This window comes from Cherax quadricarinatus, chromosome 12, assembly GCF_038502225.1.
Source record: "Cherax quadricarinatus isolate ZL_2023a chromosome 12, ASM3850222v1, whole genome shotgun sequence".
Classification (NCBI taxonomy): Eukaryota; Metazoa; Arthropoda; class Malacostraca; order Decapoda; family Parastacidae; genus Cherax; species Cherax quadricarinatus.
This window is the reverse complement of record NC_091303.1, coordinates 24,830,989-24,850,965: the sequence shown is the minus strand read 5'-3', so window position 1 is coordinate 24,850,965 and position 19,977 is coordinate 24,830,989. Positions and strand designations below refer to the sequence as shown.

General features: G+C 41.0%; 1 protein-coding gene across 2 annotated transcripts in view; it reads left to right on the top strand.

The window, feature by feature from the left end:
• Positions 1 to 19,977, top strand: part of mgl (low-density lipoprotein receptor-related protein megalin) — a 611,193-nt gene that overhangs the window by 372,889 nt on the left and 218,327 nt on the right. For both annotated transcript variants that reach the window (XM_070084278.1, XM_070084279.1), the window contains exons 38-40: positions 4,216 to 4,436; positions 4,672 to 4,895; positions 5,169 to 5,380. In XM_070084278.1, coding sequence (XP_069940379.1) covers positions 4,216 to 4,436; positions 4,672 to 4,895; positions 5,169 to 5,380 — 657 coding nt within the window. The remainder of the gene's footprint in view (positions 1 to 4,215; positions 4,437 to 4,671; positions 4,896 to 5,168; positions 5,381 to 19,977) is intronic.

Sequence of the window (19,977 nt, the reverse complement as noted above, 5' to 3'; positions counted from 1 at the left end):
GTACACACACACACCCACTCATACACACACACACACTCATACACACACACACACTCATACACATACACACAAACACACACACACACACACACACACACACACACACACACACACACACACACACACACACACACACACACACACACACACACACACAAGCACTGGACAAGCACTGGACAAGCACCTAAAGTCAGTTCCTGATCAGCCGGGCTCTGGCTCGTACATTGGTTTGCGTGCAGCCAGCAGCAACAGCCCGGTTGATCAGGCTCTGATCCACCAGGAGGCCTGGTCACAGACCGGGCCGCGGGGGCGTTGACCCCCGGAACTCTCTCCAGGTAAATACACAGGAGCTTGGACTCGACCCCTGCAATCTCAACTAGGTGAATGCACACACACACACGCACACATGCACACACACACACACACACACACCCACACACACACACACACACACACACACACACACACACACACACACACACACACACACATGCACACATGCACACATGTGGTAATGCTTTATTTACAGCTAGCAAAGTCAGGGTATTTCTCCAGAATGGTCTGCAGTATACCACTGTGGATAAAATACTTTGCCATTTCTTGAACATTTCTGAGTGAGTTGTTTCTAAATTCATTAATTTTATCACACTCCAGTACATAATGATGCAGGGTGTGACAATAGTCCATCAGGCAAAGTTTACATTTCGTTTGGTCTACATCTGGTGGTGGTGATTTAACCTGCCAAAGATACTTGTAACCCAGCCGGAGCCGGGCAGTAGTGACATCCAAGAGTCTGCTTATTTTGTTGGATGCACCATAGACATGTGGCTCCTCTTGCATGATAGTGATGATAGATGGACTCACTGGTGTCAATCTCCCTGAGCCTTTTGCAACACGCATGGCTTACGGAGGAAAGATTCTTATTCCACTTCCCCATGGATATAAAAGGAAAAGTAATAAGACCAAGAACTATTAAGATAAAATCAAAGAAAACTCAGATGAGTGTATATAAATAAACATGTACATGTATGTGTAGTGTGACCTAACTAAGTAGAAGTAGCAAGACATGCCTGTAATCTTGCATATTTATGAGACAGACAAAAGACACCAGCAATCCTACCATCATGTTAAACAATTACAGGCTTTCGTTTTACACTCACTTGGCAGGACGGTAGTACCTCCCTGGGTGGTTGCTGTCTACCAACCTACTACAATATTATGTACAAATATTATGTACAAAATTATTGATCTTATTATCACAAACACACTTGTACACACTTATAGGTGATATTGTACACCTGGTTGAATCATATTCTATTACCTACAATTATATGCAAGTACTTACATGTCCCAGTTATGTTTCTAGTACTCCAGGATTGTATGATACTCCTTGAAGCATGGATTCATACAGAGTGCCACCCCACATTGCTAACACAGGAATTGTGTGTCCTTCTGCTGTTGGGGTTGCCGTGAAGTGGTAGCACACACAGCACACTTTTTCTGAGAATACTTCTTTATTGGGGTAGGCTGTATTGGTACCAGGTAGTGACAGTTAGCAAGGATTTGGTCTGGCACTTACCCCTCTGGTTGTGGTTGGGGAACAGGTTGTGGTGTGACAGGTCGCTGTTGAGGGGCAGGTATAAGTGTGGTACCATACTTTTTTGCTATCTGCTTGATGACATTTAGGCTGAATTCTGCATAATAAATTTGTTTTCCAGTCTTTATCTCGTACATATTGAAGGCATTGAGCATTGCAATGTCTACAAGGTGGAAAAACACTTTCATATACCACTTGCGACTCCTACACACACAGTCAATGAACCCTATCATCATGTCACACTTGTCAACTAGTCGCATATTGTTCGTATAGTCCACAACAGCAGCTGGCTTTGCAATGTGTTCATTGGTATCCCTGTTCACTTTGTCTGTTTGTACCACCTTGTTTCTGTGCATACTTCACAGCAATGTCACATTCCGTTTGTCATGCCATGTCAGTGCCATGATGTCATTAGCATGAAACACTTGCACTGCACCTTCAACACTGCCTCCACTGAACTTTGGCATGTTTTCTATTCCTTCTCACTGTTCCACATATATCAGTATTGTTCTCACACAGGAAATCAGCGAGCATAGGGCTTGTATACCAGTTGTCTGTGTACAATGTATGGCCCTTGCCAAGGTGTGGTTCCATTATCCTGCGAACAACATCACCGGAAATGCCCAACATCCTTCTGTCATCATCGAGTGTGTTTCTCCCAATGTATACAATGACATCCAACAAAAAACCACTCTCACTGTCATACATAACAAAAAGTTTTATACCAAAGCAATTACATTTGCTTGGTATATATTGCTTGAATGACAGTCATCCCTTGAACATCATCAAGGACTTGTCGACAACCATGTTATTGAATGGATAAAAATAGGCACTGAATCTCTGCTTCAGATACATAAACAGTTCCTGGATTTTGTATAAAAGGTCATTTCTGTTGGGCCTATTCCTGTCCGAGAAGTGCAACTTTCGTAGCAACAGAGTGAATCTGTTGCAGGGAAGGAGGTCATGGAAGACAGGAGTACTGATGAAGTAGTCTGTGGACCAGTAATGACCTATGTTGTGCTTATACGTATGAGGCATAAGCATGACAGTGCCAAGGATTAAATACATTTTGGCCACAGTTGTATCTTTCCATCTATGCAGCCGTAATGATTCTACAACCTCTGTTTTGTCCTTTATATACTTGTAATAATTGTTTGTCTGGATGACAATCGAGTTCATTAGCGGCCCATCAGAGTATAGTTGGAAAAAGTCTAACTCTGTAGATTTATTCGTGATGGGACATTCTGGGAGGATGCCACTTCCACTGGCATCAAAATCAAAAGGATGTGGCACGAATGTTGTACTTTGTGCCCAGTTCCACTCACGGTCACATGGTGCAGGGTGGCTCTGAGGCATGGGGCGTGGGGGAGCAGGAGGGAGGATGGGAGTTGAGGCAGCACATGGCTGAGGGGGTGCCGGGCGGCCCTTTGTCTTCCTACCCAATACGCCACGTGGGCCAGGCACCATGCCACCCACCACCACATTATCCTCCATGCCTGCATATTCATCTTCATGATCACTATCACTATCAGTTGCTGGGGTTTTCGATCATGACCTCCCATGACCCTTCGGCACTGCATATCGCACACTACCTGAATGAAGGCAATGATGCCTAAAAGTATGCTTCACTGGAGAATAATGTATATCACTATCACTTGACGATTCATCTATGGCCATAAAATCAATCTCGTCATCACTTATATCACTTTCACTCTCATTTTCACCAAAAATCACAGAATATGATAATTTCCTCTTGCGTAGTAGCCTCTGAGTTGTAACACTGGCGACCCCAGAGGTGCTCGACTGTGAGTCTGGGATGGCCACATTGGCCACACCAGAGATGCTTGGCTGAGGGTCTTGTGTGGCCCCACTGGCCACCCCAGAGGTGATGGGCTGAGGGTCATCTGGGTTATCGCCAATATTTTCACTAATTCCTTGATCATTCATGGCCACATCGGTCTCAAATCCACTAAACTGACATTCTATATCACTTTCTTCGAATAAGAGAGTGTTAATATGCCAAGGCGTGAGTGAATCATGAGGGTTTGCCATGGTGTTGACCTAGGATGGAGCTAAAACTAACTGGTGCTCCCATGTGGTACATGCAGTCCCTGAATTTTTTTCATACAGTGCACACTGAGTGCGCACACCCATTCTCTAATGTCTAGGTTGCTCAGGCCTATCGCACCAAATTTGAAGGCAGGAAAAATAAAACGTAGATCTATGTTTGGAGTGCTAGCGGTAAGAATGTAGATCTGTGTTTGGACAGTTAAGGTATTAAGAAAAGTAAGTTCATAAATGTGGAGCTCATCTATGAATGAGCAGACATCCAGTGCAAGAAAGGATAGAAATTAATGACATGCTGAGAAGAGAAGCTGGCATTGACTCTATGCTGATATTAGGACCATTCACTAAAAGGATGGGACCTGGACTACATTTGGGCTGAGGACTGTAGGAATGGATCAACAGGGTGCAAGGTGGTCAAAGATTTTGTCCACAGAAGATAAGGGCTTGCAAGAAGGTTGACTTACATACTGTGCTAGGTTTTTTGTAATTAATCTATGAGTATAAATAAAATGTGATGTACTCATATGTGTTAACATTTTTATATTTTCTAGCTATGCAATGGTGTTAATGACTGCAAAGATAAGCACACCTCTGATGAAACAAGTGAACGATGTCCTGAAGTTACATGTCCATCCAACCATCTGAAGTGTGAGAATACCACCATCTGTGTGGAACCATATTGGTTATGTGATGGTGATAATGACTGTGGAGATAACTCTGATGAGAATGCACTTCACTGTTCGGATAGATCATGCCCACCTAATAGCTTCAGGTTAAATATAGCAATATCGAGTATTGTATTACTATATACTGTTTGCATATATTTTCATAAATTTCATAATCTTGCACTGTAATATTTTGAGAAATTTGGGTGCTGGTAGTGGAAAGTGTAATTCAGAGTAGTGCATGTAGTACTATAAATAAAACTGAATGATGCAAATATGCAAAAATTTTAATTTACTGTATTATTACTTGTTTTTAAAAACACTTTATTAATGTTTGTTTAGATGTCCAAATCATCGGTGTATTCCTGGTACCTGGCACTGTGATGGTGATGATGATTGTGGTGATGGAGCTGATGAACCTGATGAATACTGTGAGCAAGAGGGCCGCACATGTTTTGGAGACCTATTTACCTGTGACAATGGCAACTGTGTACCAAAGATCTACATCTGTGATGGGGATAATGATTGTTTGGATGGTTCTGATGAAGATGATAGGCATAAGTGCAGTAAGTGGAATAAGGATTAAACTGCTGGAAGATATGCCTTGTTTAACTGTAGCAGTAATTTTCAGTACTCTTCTAATGTTTAGTGCTTTAATACTATATAAAGCTCTAATGTTAGTATGAGAAATTTCATATTCTAACATTGTTTTTCTCATATTCAAATTTAGCCCAACTTTATAATAAAATATTATCATTACCTAGTCCATTAATGTTCATGAATTTGTTTACTTTCAGTTACTAGTTATAATTAAGTGTATTTTTCATTGTTTTCTTCAGACAACCGAAGGTGTGACGAAGAAACAGAATTTACTTGCAATGCTAATAAACAATGGGGACGTGCAATGTGTATTCCCAAGAAATGGGTGTGTGATGGTGACCCAGACTGTGTTGATGGTGCTGATGAAAATTCTACAATGTTGTATTGTCCTCCACCAGAAGATTGTGGAGATAATGAATTCAGGTGTAACAACAGGCGTTGCATCAGTAAGGCAAGTACATATTTTTTTTTATTAACATATCGGCCATTAAATTCTGGGAAATCAAATACAAAATGGGAGTTGACACAGTTACTTCTTGCTGATGATACTGTGCTTTTGGGGGATTCTAAAGAAAAGTTTCAAAGGTTAGTGGATGAGTTTGGGAGGGTGTGTGAAGGTAGAAAGTTGAAAGTGAACATAGATAAGAATAAGGTTATGAGGGTATCAAGCAATTTAGATAAAGAAAAATGGATATCACATTAAAGGGAGGGAGTACGGAAAAAGTGAATGTTTTCAGATACTTGGGAGTTAACCTGTCAGTGGATGGGTTTATGAAGGATGAGGTTAACCATAGAATTGATGAAAGAAAAAAGGTGAGTGGTGTGTCGAGGTATCTGTAGAGATGAAGAACGTTATCCATGGAGGCAAAGAAGAGATTGTACAAGAGTACAATGGAACCTTGGTACACGACCTTAATTCATTCCAGAAGGCTGTTCGAGTGCTGGTCCATTTGAGTATCAAACAAGTTCTTCCCAACCAATTTTCTGTTTGGCGGGCTGTTATCATTAATCGTTGTAGGTCACATGGTGACTTTTTATTTTTTTTTTTATTATCACACTGGCCGATTCCCACCAAGGCAGGGTGGCCCAAAAAAGAAAAACTTTCACCATCATTCACTCCATCACTGTCTTGCCAGAAGGATGCTTTACACTACAGTTTTTAAACTGCAACATTAACACCCCTCCTTCAGAGTGCAGGCACTGTACTTCCCATCTCCAGGACTCAAGTCCGGCCTGCCGGTTTCCCTGAATCCCTTCATAAATGTTACTTTGCTCACACTCCAACAGCACGTCAAGTATTAAAAACCATTTGTCTCCATTCACTCCTATCAAACACACTCACGCATGCCTGCTGGAAGTCCAAGCCCCTCGCACACAAAACCTCCTTTACCCCCTCCCTCCAACCTTTCCTAGGCCGACCCCTACCCCGCCTTCCTTCCACTACAGACTGATACACTCTTGAAGTCATTCTGTTTCGCTCCATTCTCTCTACATGTCCGAACCACCTCAACAACCCTTCCTCAGCCCTCTGGACAACAGTTTTGGTAATCCCGCACCTCCTCCTAACTTCCAAACTACGAATTCTCTGCATTATATTCACACCACACATTGCCCTCAGACATGACATCTCCACTGCCTCCAGCCTTCTCCTCGCTGCAACATTCATCACCCACGCTTCACACCCATATAAGAGCGTTGGTAAAACTATACTCTCATACATTCCCCTCTTTGCCTCCAAGGACAAAGTTCTTTGTCTCCACAGACTCCTAAGTGCACCACTCACTCTTTTTCCCTCATCAATTCTATGATTCACCTCATCTTTCATAGACCCATCCGCTGACACGTCCACTCCCAAATATCTGAATACGTTCACCTCCTCCATACTCTCTCCCTCCAATCTGATATCCAATCTTTCATCACCTAATCTTTTTGTTATCCTCATAACCTTACTCTTTCCTGTATTCACCTTTAATTTTCTTCTTTTGCACACCCTACCAAATTCATCCACCAATCTCTGCAACTTCTCTTCAGAATCTCCCAAGAGCACAGTGTCATCAGCAAAGAGCAGCTGTGACAACTCCCACTTTGTGTGTGATTCTTTATCTTTTAACTCCACGCCTCTTGCCAAGACCCTCGCATTTACTTCTCTTACAACCCCATCTATAAATACAGTGGACCCCCGGTTAACGATATTTTTTCACTCCAGAAGTATGTTCAGGTGCCAGTACTGACCGAATTTATTCCCATAAGGAATATTGTGAAGTAGATTAGTCCATTTCAGACCCCCCAACATACACGTACAAACGCTCTTACATAAATACACTTACATAATTGGTCGCATTCGGAGGTGATCGTTATGCGGGGGTCCACTGTATATTAAACAACCACGGTGACATCACACATCCTTGTCTAAGGCCTACTTTTACTGGGAAAAAATTTCCCTCTTTCCTACATACTCTAACTTGAGCCTCACTATCCTCATAAAAACTCTTCACTGCTTTCAGTAACCTACCTCCTACACCATACACTTGCAACATCTGCCACATTGCACCCCTATCCACCCTGTCATACGCCTTTTCCAAATCCATAAATGCCACAAAGACCTCTTTAGCCTTATCTAAATACTGTTCACTTACATGTTTCACTGTAAACACCTGGTCCACACACCCCCTACCTTTCCTAAAGCCTCCTTGTTCATCTGCTATCCTATTCTCCGTCTTACTCTTAATTCTTTCAATTATAACTCTACCATACACTTTACCAGGTATACTCAACAGACTTATCCCCCTATAATTTTTGCACTCTCTTTTATCCCCTTTGCCTTTATACAAAGGAACTATGCATGCTCTCTGCCAATCCCTAGGTACCTTACCCTCTTCCATACATTTATTAAATAATTGCACCAACCACTCCAAAACAATATCCCCACCTGTTTTTAACATTTCTATCTTTATCTTTATAGGTAGTAGGTTGGTAGACAGCAACCACCCAGGGAAGTACTACCGTCCTGCCAGATGACTGTGAAACAAAAACCTGTAATTGTTTTGCATGATGGATTGCTGGTTTCTTTTTCTGTCTCATAAACACGCTAAGATAACAGGGATATCTTGCTACTCCTACTTACACTTTGGTCACACTTCACAGACACGCACATGCATATATATATATACATACATCTAGGTTTTTCTCCTTTTTCTAAATAGCTCTTGTTCTTTTTTATTTCTTCTATTGTCCATGGGGAAGTGGAAAAGAATCTTTCCTCCGTAAGCCATGCGTGTCGTATGAGGCGACTAAAATGCCGGGAGCAATGGGCTAGTAACCCCTTCTCCTGTATACAATTACTAAAAAAGAGAAGAAGAAAAACTTTATAAAACTGGGTTGCTTAAATGTGCGTGGATGTAGTGGGGATGACAAGAAACAGATGATTGCTGATGTTATGAATGAAAAGAAGTTGGATGTCCTGGCCCTAAGCGAAACAAAGCTGAAGGGGGTAGGAGAGTTTCAGTGGGGGGAAATAAATGGGATTAAATCTGGAGTATCTGAGAGAGTTAGAGCAAAGGAAGGGGTAGCAGTAATGTTAAATGATCAGTTATGGAAGGAGAAAAGAGAATATGAATGTGTAAATTCAAGAATTATGTGGATTAAAGTAAATGTTGGATGCGAGAAGTGGGTCATAATAAGAGTGTATGCACCTGGAGAAGAGAGGAATGCAGAGGAGAGAGAGAGATTTTGGGAGATGTTAAGTGAATGTATAGGAGCCTTTGAACCAAGTGAGAGAGTAATTGTGGTAGGGGACTTGAATGCTAAAGTAGGAGAAACTTTTAGAGAGGGTGTGGTAGGTAAGTTTGGGGTGCCAGGTGTAAATGATAATGGGAGCCCTTTGATTGAACTTTGTATAGAAAGGGGTTTAGTTATAGGTAATACATATTTTAAGAAAAAGAGGATAAATAAGTATACACGATATGATGTAGGGCGAAATGACAGTAGTTTGTTGGATTATGTATTGGTAGATAAAAGACTGTTGAGTAGACTTCAGGATGTACATGTTTATAGAGGGGCCACAGATATATCAGATCACTTTCTAGTTGTAGCTACACTGAGAGTAAAAGGTAGATGGGATACAAGGAGAATAGAAGCATCAGGGAAGAGAGAGGTGAAGGTTTATAAACTAAAAGAGGAGGCAGTTAGGGTAAGATATAAACAGCTATTGGAGGATAGATGGGCTAATGAGAGCATAGGCAATGGGGTCGAAGAGGTATGGGGTAGGTTTAAAAATGTAGTGTTAGAGTGTTCAGCAGAAGTTTGTGGTTACAGGAAAGTGGGTGCAGGAGGGAAGAGGAGCGATTGGTGGAATGATGATGTAAAGAGAGTAGTAAGGGAGAAAAAGTTAGCATATGAGAAGTTTTTACAAAGTAGAAGTGATGCAAGGAGGGAAGAGTATATGGAGAAAAAGAGAGAAGTTAAGAGAGTGGTGAAGCAATGTAAAAAGAGAGCAAATGAGAGAGTGGGTGAGATGTTATCAACAAATTTTGTTGAAAATAAGAAAAAGTTTTGGAGTGAGATTAACAAGTTAAGAAAGCCTAGAGAACAAATGGATTTGTCAGTTAAAAATAGGAGAGGAGAGTTATTAAATGGAGAGTTAGAGGTATTGGGAAGATGGAAGGAATATTTTGAGGAATTGTTAAATGTTGATGAAGATAGGGAAGCTGTGATTTCGTGTATAGGGCAAGGAGGAATAACATCTTGTAGGAGTGAGGAAGAGCCAGTTGTGAGTGTGGGGGAAGTTCGTGAGGCAGTAGGTAAAATGAAAGGGGGTAAGGCAGCCGGGATTGATGGGATAAAGATAGAAATGTTAAAAGCAGGTGGGGATATAGTTTTGGAGTGGTTGGTGCAATTATTTAATAAATGTATGGAAGACGGTAAGGTACCTAGGGATTGGCAGAGAGCATGCATAGTTCCTTTGTATAAAGGCAAAGGGGATAAAAGAGAGTGCAAAAATTATAGGGGGATAAGTCTGTTGAGTGTACCTGGTAAAGTGTATGGTAGAGTTATAATTGAAAGAATTAAGAGTAAGACGGAGAATAGGATAGCAGATGAACAAGGAGGCTTTAGGAAAGGTAGTGGGTGTGTGGACCAGGTGTTTACAGTGAAACATATAAGTGAACAGTATTTAGATAAGGCTAAAGAGGTCTTTGTGGCATTTATGGATTTGGAAAAGGCGTATGACAGGGTGGATAGGGGGGCAATGTGGCAGATGTTGCAAGTGTATGGTGTAGGAGGTAGGTTACTGAAAGCAGTGAAGAGTTTTTACGAGGATAGTGAGGCTCAAGTTAGAGTATGTAGGAAAGAGGGAAATTTTTTCCCAGTAAAAGTAGGCCTTAGACAAGGATGTGTGATGTCACCGTGGTTGTTTAATATATTTATAGATGGGGTTGTAAGAGAAGTAAATGCGAGGGTCTTGGCAAGAGGCGTGGAGTTAAAAGATAAAGAATCACACACAAAGTGGGAGTTGTCACAGCTGCTCTTTGCTGATGACACTGTGCTCTTGGGAGATTCTGAAGAGAAGTTGCAGAGATTGGTGGATGAATTTGGTAGGGTGTGCAAAAGAAGAAAATTAAAGGTGAATACAGGAAAGAGTAAGGTTATGAGGATAACAAAAAGATTAGGTGATGAAAGATTGAATATCAGATTGGAGGGAGAGAGTATGGAGGAGGTGAACGTATTCAGATATTTGGGAGTGGACGTGTCAGCGGATGGGTCTATGAAAGATGAGGTGAATCATAGAATTGATGAGGGAAAAAGAGTGAGTGGTGCACTTATGAGTCTGTGGAGACAAAGAACTTTGTCCTTGGAGGCAAAGAGGGGAATGTATGAGAGTATAGTTTTACCAACGCTCTTATATGGGTGTGAAGCGTGGGTGATGAATGTTGCAGCGAGGAGAAGGCTGGAGGCAGTGGAGATGTCATGTCTGAGGGCAATGTGTGGTGTGAATATAATGCAGAGAATTCGTAGTTTGGAAGTTAGGAGGAGGTGCGGGATTACCAAAACTGTTGTCCAGAGGGCTGAGGAAGGGTTGTTGAGGTGGTTCGGACATGTAGAGAGAATGGAGCGAAACAGAATGACTTCAAGAGTGTATCAGTCTGTAGTGGAAGGAAGGCGGGGTAGGGGTCGGCCTAGGAAGGGTTGGAGGGATGGGGTAAAGGAGGTTTTGTGTGCGAGGGGCTTGGACTTCCAGCAGGCATGCGTGAGCGTGTTTGATAGGAGTGAATGGAGACAAATGGTTTTTAATACTTGACGTGCTGTTGGAGTGTGAGCAAAGTAACATTTATGAAGGGATTCAGGGAAACCGGCAGGCCGGACTTGAGTCCTGGAGATGGGAAGTACAGTGCCTGCACTCTGAAGGAGGGGTGTTAATGTTGCAGTTTAAAAACTGTAGTGTAAAGCACCCTTCTGGCAAGACAGTGATGGAGTGAATGATGGTGAAAGTTTTTCTTTTTCGGGCCACCCTGCCTTGGTGGGAATCGGCCGGTGTGATAATAAAAAAAAAAAAAAATAAATCTTTATCCCATCAATCCCGGCTGCCTTACCCCCTTTCATTTTATCTACTGCCTCACGAACTTCCCCCACACTCACAACTGGCTCTTCCTCACTCCTACAAGATGTTATTCCTCCTTGCCCTATACACGTAATCACAGCTTCCCTATCTTCATCAACATTTAACAATTCCTCAAAATATTCCCTCCATCTTCCCAATACCTCTAACTCTCCATTTAATAACTCTCCTCTCCTATTTTTAACTGACAAATCCATTTGTTCTCTAGGCTTTCTTAACTTGTTAATCTCACTCCAAAACTTTTTCTTATTTTCAACAAAATTTGTTGATAACATCTCACCCACTCTCTCATTTGCTCTCTTTTTACATTGCTTCTCCACTCTCTTAACCTCTCTCTTTTTCTCCATATACTCTTCCCTCCTTGCATCACTTCTACTTTGTAAAAACTTCTCATATGCTAACTTTTTCTCCCTTACTACTCTCTTTACATCATCATTCCACCAATCGCTCCTTTTCCCTCCTGCACCCACTTTCCTGTAACCACAAACTTCTGCTGAACACTCTAACACTACATTTTTAAACCTACCCCATACCTCTTCGACCCCATTGCCTATGCTCTCATTAGCCCATCTATCCTCCAATAGCTGTTTATATCTTATCCGAACTGCCTCCTCTTTTAGTTTATAAACCTTCACCTCTCTCTTCCCTGATGCTTCTATTCTCCTTGTATCCCATCTACCTTTTACTCTCAGTGTAGCTACAACTAGAAAGTGATCTGATATATCTGTGGCCCCTCTATAAACATGTACATCCTGAAGTCTACTCAACAGTCTTTTATCTACCAATACATAATCCAACAAACTACTGTCATTTCGCCCTACATCATATCTTGTATACTTATTTATCCTCTTTTTCTTAAAATATGTATTACCTATAACTAAACCCCTTTCTATACAAAGTTCAATCAAAGGGCTCCCATTATCATTTACACCTGGCACCCCAAACTTACCTACCACACCCTCTCTAAAAGTTTCTCCTACTTTAGCATTCAGGTCCCCTACCACAATTACTCTCTCACTTGGTTCAAAGGCTCCTATACATTCACTTAACATCTCCCAAAATCTCTCTCTCTCCTCTGCATTCCTCTCTTCTCCAGGTGCATACACGCTTATTATGACCCACTTCTCGCATCCAACCTTCACTTTAATCCACATAATTCTTGAATTTACACATTCATATTCTCTTTTCTCCTTCCATAACTGATCATTTAACATTACTGCTACCCCTTCCTTTGCTCTAACTCTCTCAGATACTCCAGATTTAATCCCATTTATTTCCCCCCACTGAAACTCTCCTACCCCCTTCAGCTTTGTTTCGCTTAGGGCCAGGACATCCAACTTCTTTTCATTCATAACATCAGCAATCATCTGTTTCTTGTCATCCGCACTACATCCACGCACATTTAAGCATCCCAGTTTTATAAAGTTTTTCTTCTTCTCTTTTTTAGTAAATGTCTACAGGAGAAGGGGTTACTAGCCCATTGCTCCCGGCATTTTAGTCGCCTCATACGACACGCATGGCTTACGGAGGAAAGATTCTTTTCCACTTCCCCATGGACAATAGAAGAAATACAGAAGAACAAGAGCTATTTAGAAAAAGGAGAAAAACCTAGATGTATGTATATATATATGCATGTGCGTGTCTGTGAAGTGCGACCAAGGTGTAAGTAGGAGTAGCAAGATATCCCTGTTATCTAGCGTGTTTATGAGACAGAAAAAGAAACCAGCAAGTCCGGCCTGCCGGTTTCCCTGAATCCCTTCATAAATGTTACTTTGCTCACACTCCAACAGCACGTCAAGTATTAAAAACCATTTGTCTCCATTCACTCCTATCAAACACGCTCACACATGCCTGCTGGAAGTCCAAGCCCCTCGCACACAAAACCTCCTTTACCCCCTCCCTCCAACCTTTCCTAGGCCGACCCCTACCTCGCCTTCCTTCCACTACAGACTGATACACTCTTGAAGTCATTCTGTTTTGCTCCATTCTCTCTACATGTCCGAACCACCTCAACAACCCTTCCTCAGCCCTCTGGACAACAGTTTTGGTAATCCCGCACCTCCTCCTAACTTCCAAACTACGAATTCTCTGCATTATATTCACACCACACATTGCCCTCAGATATGACATCTCCACTGCCTCCAGCCTTCTCCTCGCTGCAACATTCATGGTGACTTACTTATACAAATAATACAAAAAGACACCAAAAAAATGCGAAGAAACACGAAATAGTTTACAGCGACGTTCTGGCAGGTCATATTTGTTTGGTCGAGTGCTAAGCTTTGTTTGAGTAGGAAGCTGGTTGTATACCGAGGTTCCACTGTATAGTGGTACCAACACTCTTATATGGGTGTGAAACATGGGTTGTAAATGCTTTAGCGAGGAGGTGGCTGGAGGCAGTGGAGATGTCCTGTCTAAGGGCAATGTGTGGTGTAAATATTATGCAGAGAATTCATAGTGTGGAAATTAGGAAGAGGTGTGGAGTTACTAAAAGTATTGGTCAGAGGGCTGAAGAGGGGCTGTTGAAGTAGTTTGGTCATTTAGAGAGAATGAAACAAAGTAGAATGACTTGGAGAGCATATAAAACTGTTGGGGAAGGAAGGTGGGGTAGGGGTTGTCCCCGAAAAGGTTGGAGGGAGGGGGTAAAGGAGGTTTTGCAGGTGAGGGGCGTGGACTTGTACTACTGCCACTTCCACTACTACTACTATGCCCTGGGTGATCCACTGATTGGATTCAACCCTGATGACCACATCCAACGTACACCCCATGCCTGATCCACATTACATGTGAACATCACTTGAGCTACCACTCCTTTCCTGGGAAGGATGTTTTGTAATGTGCTTATTTAAAGCTGTGTTTATTTGCAAAGTTTTAAAAGCATTTTGGCAAAAACAGCCATTACCTACCAGTACATTTGCATTATATCTTTTACCCTGAATTTCTTATTGTTGTGTTGTCATAGCTTTTTGCACTTAAAATTGCTATTGTTAAGTTTGTCTAACTACAGTGTTGACCAAAAGATTTGAATGAATTGCCATGTAGTAGTCATTTTATAAGGAAAATCAGGTTTAATGGTTTGAGTTTTAAAGGGTTTGTTTGTTTGTTAGATTATGTATTGATGGGTAGGCTTCAGGATGTACATGTTTATGGAGGGTCAACAGATATATTGGATCATTATTTAGTTGTAGCTACAGTTAGAGTAAGAGGTAGATGGGAAAAGAGGAAAATGGCAACAGCAAGTAAGAGAGAGATGAAAGTGTATAAACTGAGGGATGAGGAAGTTAGAGTGAGATATAAGCAACTTTTGGCAGAAAGGTGGGCTAATGCATGTATGAGTAGTGGGGGTGGGGGGTTGAAGAGGGTTGAGATAGTTTTAAAAATGCAGTTTTAGAATGTGGGGCAGTAGTTTGTAGGTATAGGAGGGTGGGTGCAAGAGGAAAGAAGAGTGATTGGTGGAATGATGAAGTAAAGGATGTTATAAAGAGAAAAAAGGTAGCTTATGAGAGGTTTTTACAAAGCAGAAGTGTTGTAAGAAGAGCAGAGTATATGGAGAATAAAAGAAAGATGAAGAGAGTGGTGAGAGAGTGCAAAAGTAGAGCAGATGAAAGAGTGGGAGAGGCACTGTCAAGAAATTTTGCTGAAAATAAGAAAAAAAATTGGAGTGAGATAAACAAGAAAGCCTAGGGAATGAATGGATTTGTCAGTTAAAAACAGAGTAGGGGAGTTAGTAGATGGGGAGAGGGAGGTATTGGGTAGATGGTGGGAATATTTTGAGGAACTTTTAAATGTTGATGAAGAAAGGGAGGCAGTAATTTCATGTACTGGCCAGGGAGGTATAACATCATTTAGGAGTGAAGAATAGCAGGATGTGAGTGTGGGGAGGTGCATGAGGCATTATGTAGAATGAAAGGGGGTAAAGCAGCTGGAACTGATGGGATCATGACAGAAATGTTAAAAGCAGATGGGAATATTCTGTTGGAGTGGTTGGTGTTTTTGTTTAATAAATGTATGAAAGAGGGGAAGGTACCTAGGGATTGGCAGAGAGTGTGTATAGTTTCCTTATATAAATGGAAAGGGGACAAAAGAGATTGTAAAAATTATAGAGGAATAAGTTTACTTAATATGCCAGGTAAATTGTATGGTAGGGTTATTATTGAAAGAATTAGAGATAAGACAGAATGTAGGATTGCAGATGAGCAAGGAGGTTTTAGAGTGGGTAGGGGATGTGTAGATCAAGTATTTACATTGAACATACATGTGAACAGTATTTAGATAAAGGTAGGGAAGTTTTCATTGCATTTATGGATTTAGAAAAGGCACATGATAGAGTGGATAGGGGAGCAATGTGGCAGATGTTACAAGTGTATGGAATAGGTAGTAAGTTACTAAATGCTGTAAAGAGTTTTTATGAGGATAGTGAGGCTCAGGTTAGGGTGTGTAGAAGAGAGGGAGACTACTTCCCAGTAAAAGTAGGTCTTAGACAGGGATGTGTAATGTCACCACGGTTGTTTAATATATTTATAGATGGGGTTGTAAAAGAAGTAAATGCTAGGGTGTTGGGGAGAAGGGTGGGATTAAATTTTGGGGAATCAAGTACAAAATGGGAGTTGACACAGTTACTTTTTGCTCATGATACTGTGCTTATGGGAGATTCTAAAGAAAAGTTGCAAAGGTTAGTGGACGAGTTTGGGAGAGTGTGTTAAGGTAGAAAGATGAAAGTGAGCATAGATAAGAGTAAGGTGATGAGGGTATCAAACAATTTAGATAAAGAAAAATTGGATATCATGTTGGAGAGAGGGAGTATGGAAGAAGTGAATGTTTTCAGATATTTGGGAGTTGACTTGTCAGCGAATGAGTTTGTGAAGGATGAGGTTAACCATAGAAATGATGAAAGAAAAAAGGTGAGTGGTGCATTGATGTACCTGTGGAGACAAACAAAACATTATCTATGGAGTCAAAGAAGGGAATGTATGAAAGTATAGTAGTACCAACACTCTTATATGGGTGTGAAACTTGGGTTGTAAATGCTGCAGCGAAGAGGCAGCTGGAGGCAGTGGAAATGTCCTGTCTAATGGCAATGTGTGGTGTAAATATTATGCAGAGAATTCGGAGTGTGGAAATTAGGAGGAGGTATGGAGTTACTAAAAGTATTAGTCAGAGGGCTGAAGAGGGGTTGTTGAGGTGGTTTAGTCATTTAGAGAGAATGGATCAAAGTAGAATGACTTGGAGAGTGTATAAATCTGTAGGGGAAGGAAGGAGGGGTAAGGGTCGTCCTTGAAAGGGTTGGAGGGAGGGGGTAAAGGAGGTTTTGTGGGCGAGGGGCTTGGACTTCCACCAAGCCTGTGTGAATGTGTTTGTTAGGAGTGAATGGAGATGAATGGATTTTGGGACCTGACAAGCTATTGGAGTGTGAGCAGGGTAATATTTAATTAAAGGATTAAGGAAAACCGGAAATGGAAAGTACAAGGCCTGCACTTTAACCCTTTGAGAGTCCATGCCATGGATCTATGGCTATACGTTGAGGGTCCAAGCCGTAGATCTACGCCATGAGCTCAGCTCACTCTGATAAGCTGTGAGCGGTAAATTTGGGCCTAGATTTTAGAGAATACATCTTTGTGGTATGTGTGCACCACATAAAAGAAGTCCTGCAGCACACAGTGCATAATGAGATAAAAAAAACGAGACCATAATTTTTGAGTAAAAAAACGACTTTGCAGTGTTTTTTCGTATGTTTTTTATAGTTGTATTTGCGATTTCTTGGTCTCATATGATAGAATGTGAAATATATTACAGAGATAGAGATGATTTTGATTGGTTTTAGTACTGGAAATGGGTTGAAACTGAGCTCAAAATAGCAGAAATGTTAAATTTTTGCCGATGTGCAAGAGTAAACAAATGATCCTATGCGTCTAATACACACCAGTTGGTGGGTCTGATATACGTTCACAAATGTGGTGATATTATTCATACAATTATTACAGTATTGCATAACAGTAAGTCTTCTATTTTTTTATTTGAATAAAAATTCATTATGTGAATAAAAAATCAAAATGGGATGCATTTGTAAAGCCTGAAAATGTAACTAATGAACAGAGGAAATGTTAGTTTAGTTCCAGGAATGTATGCATTGTTTATTCTGAACCCTATTTTGAAATTAGAATATTTTTAAATTTGCATTAAATTGGCCAAATTACCAATTTCCGATCACTTTATTTTTGCAGTTGATACAGTTGATTTGACAATTTCTTGTGCTCAATCGATAGAATAGAAGTAATACTAGCGAAATAGCAAAGAATCTGGTCAACTGGAGTAATATAATTGCCTAAAATGGGAGTCAAAGTTGGCAAAATCGCCAATGCGTAAATATTGCTGACACATCAAAATTCGCGAGAGCATAATTTCGTCAATTTTCCATCAAATTTCATACATTTTGTTTTATTACCTTCAGGAGAAGATTCTCTATCATTTCATAAGAAAAAATAACAAAATTATTTTTTGAAAATTCTTGGACAGTGGTGTGCACTTTGAAATTTGGCCTTTGGACCCTAAAAGGGTTAAAGGAGGGGATTGAGATATTGACAGTTTGGAGGGACTTCTAAACTATTGTATTTGAGCATCTCTTTGAAGACAGTGATTATGTATGAGTGATGGTGAAAGCGTTGAATGATGTTGAAAGTATTTTCTTTTTGGGGATTTTGTTTCGTTTTGGGTCACCCTGCCTCAGTGGGAGATGGCCAACTTGTTGAAAAATAAAAAAAATAAACATTTACAAGTTTTGTTGACCTCTGTACTTTGTGCAGTTTGTTTTTTTATGTAATTTGTCAGTCAAAACTGAATAGCATATTCAAGATTAGGTTTATGAAGTGCACTGTAATGTCAGTATTTCTACTCACAATTTGGAGTTAAATAATCTATCATTCATTTAGCTTTTCTGAGTGTGGCTAGTAACTGTGAGGCTCGAGATGCTGTCCTGGTAAACAGTAACGGTGAGGCTGGAGGTGCTGTCCTGATAGACAGTAACTGTACACATGGGGGAATGCATATTAATGACCTCGAGGGAGACAGGAGCTGTAGTGGGGAAACAAGTGTAGTCAAGGACAAGATAAAACCAATATTACAAACTAGTAATACCACAAGAGATACCAAACAAGGGGACTCCACTAGTAATAGTGAGGATATATTACCAGAAACAACTGGTGAGAGCTCCATTGTTAGTACTAGTGAGGATAGGAATGAGAAAGGAAAACATGCACCAACAGGGAATACAGTCACAAAAATCCAAGGCAAACGGAAACCAAGCCTGTGCACATATTATGCACTTGGTATCTGCAGGCATGGGATATCTGGAAAAACAGATGGGACGTGCAACTTCGACCACCCTAGAAAATGCCGTGCCCATATGACAACAGGAAAATGCAAACTCCCTTCCTGTAAGCTTTTTCATCCTGAAATGTGTCCCTCTTCAGTACAGGAAAGACTGTGCTATAACTTAAATTGCCAGGCACACCATCTAAAGGGGACAAAAAGATACAAAACATCCAGACCATGGGAAAACCTGGGTAGCCACAGCCACTCAAGAGGGAGATGTTTTTAAGTGCCAAGAAGAAAAAAAACACTGGCAGGAAATGGCAGAAATCATACACCAAATCCAGTCATTTCTGGAGTGGAATTGCAGTCAATGGCCTCCACTCCAAACCAACGGATACAGATATTAATGCCGGAAAAAAAAGTCCCCCCCAGTACCACCAATACCACCAGTCCGATGACATTCTTCTTTGCAAATATACAGGGTCTAAAGCCAGCAACGAACAACAAAATACCTTTTATCTATGAGCTGCTTGCAGAGGCAAGTGCAATGTTTGCGGATTTCACAGAGACCCACATAAAGGATCACTTGGACAACGAAATATGGATCCCAGGTTACAACCTATACAGATGCAACAGAGTGAACAGGCAAAGGGGGGGGGGGTTGGCCTGTATATTGCAGAGTCACTTATTTGCACATAACTGCTTAATGCTCCAAATGATGTAGTTGAAGTTTTAGCAGTAAAGATCGAGAACCAAAATCTAGTCATTGTGGTAGTCTACAAGCCTCTGGATGCAACGTCCCAACAATTCCAGGAACAGCTGTTGAAAATTGACCACTGTCTGGAAAATCTTCCAGCTCCTGCCCCCAACATCTTGCTCCTGGGGGATTTCAACTTAAGGCACCTAAAATGGAGGAATATAGCAAATAATGTTATTGCAGTGATAACACCAGGAGGCAGCTCAGACAAGAACTCACACACACACGAGCTTTTAAATGTCTACACAAAATTCAACTTAAAGCAGCAAATAATAGAGCCTACTAGACTGGAGAATACACTGGACCTCATAATTGAGGTTCAGACGTGTATGTGCGGAGCCCCAGACCGACAAAATGAGATCAGTCATGA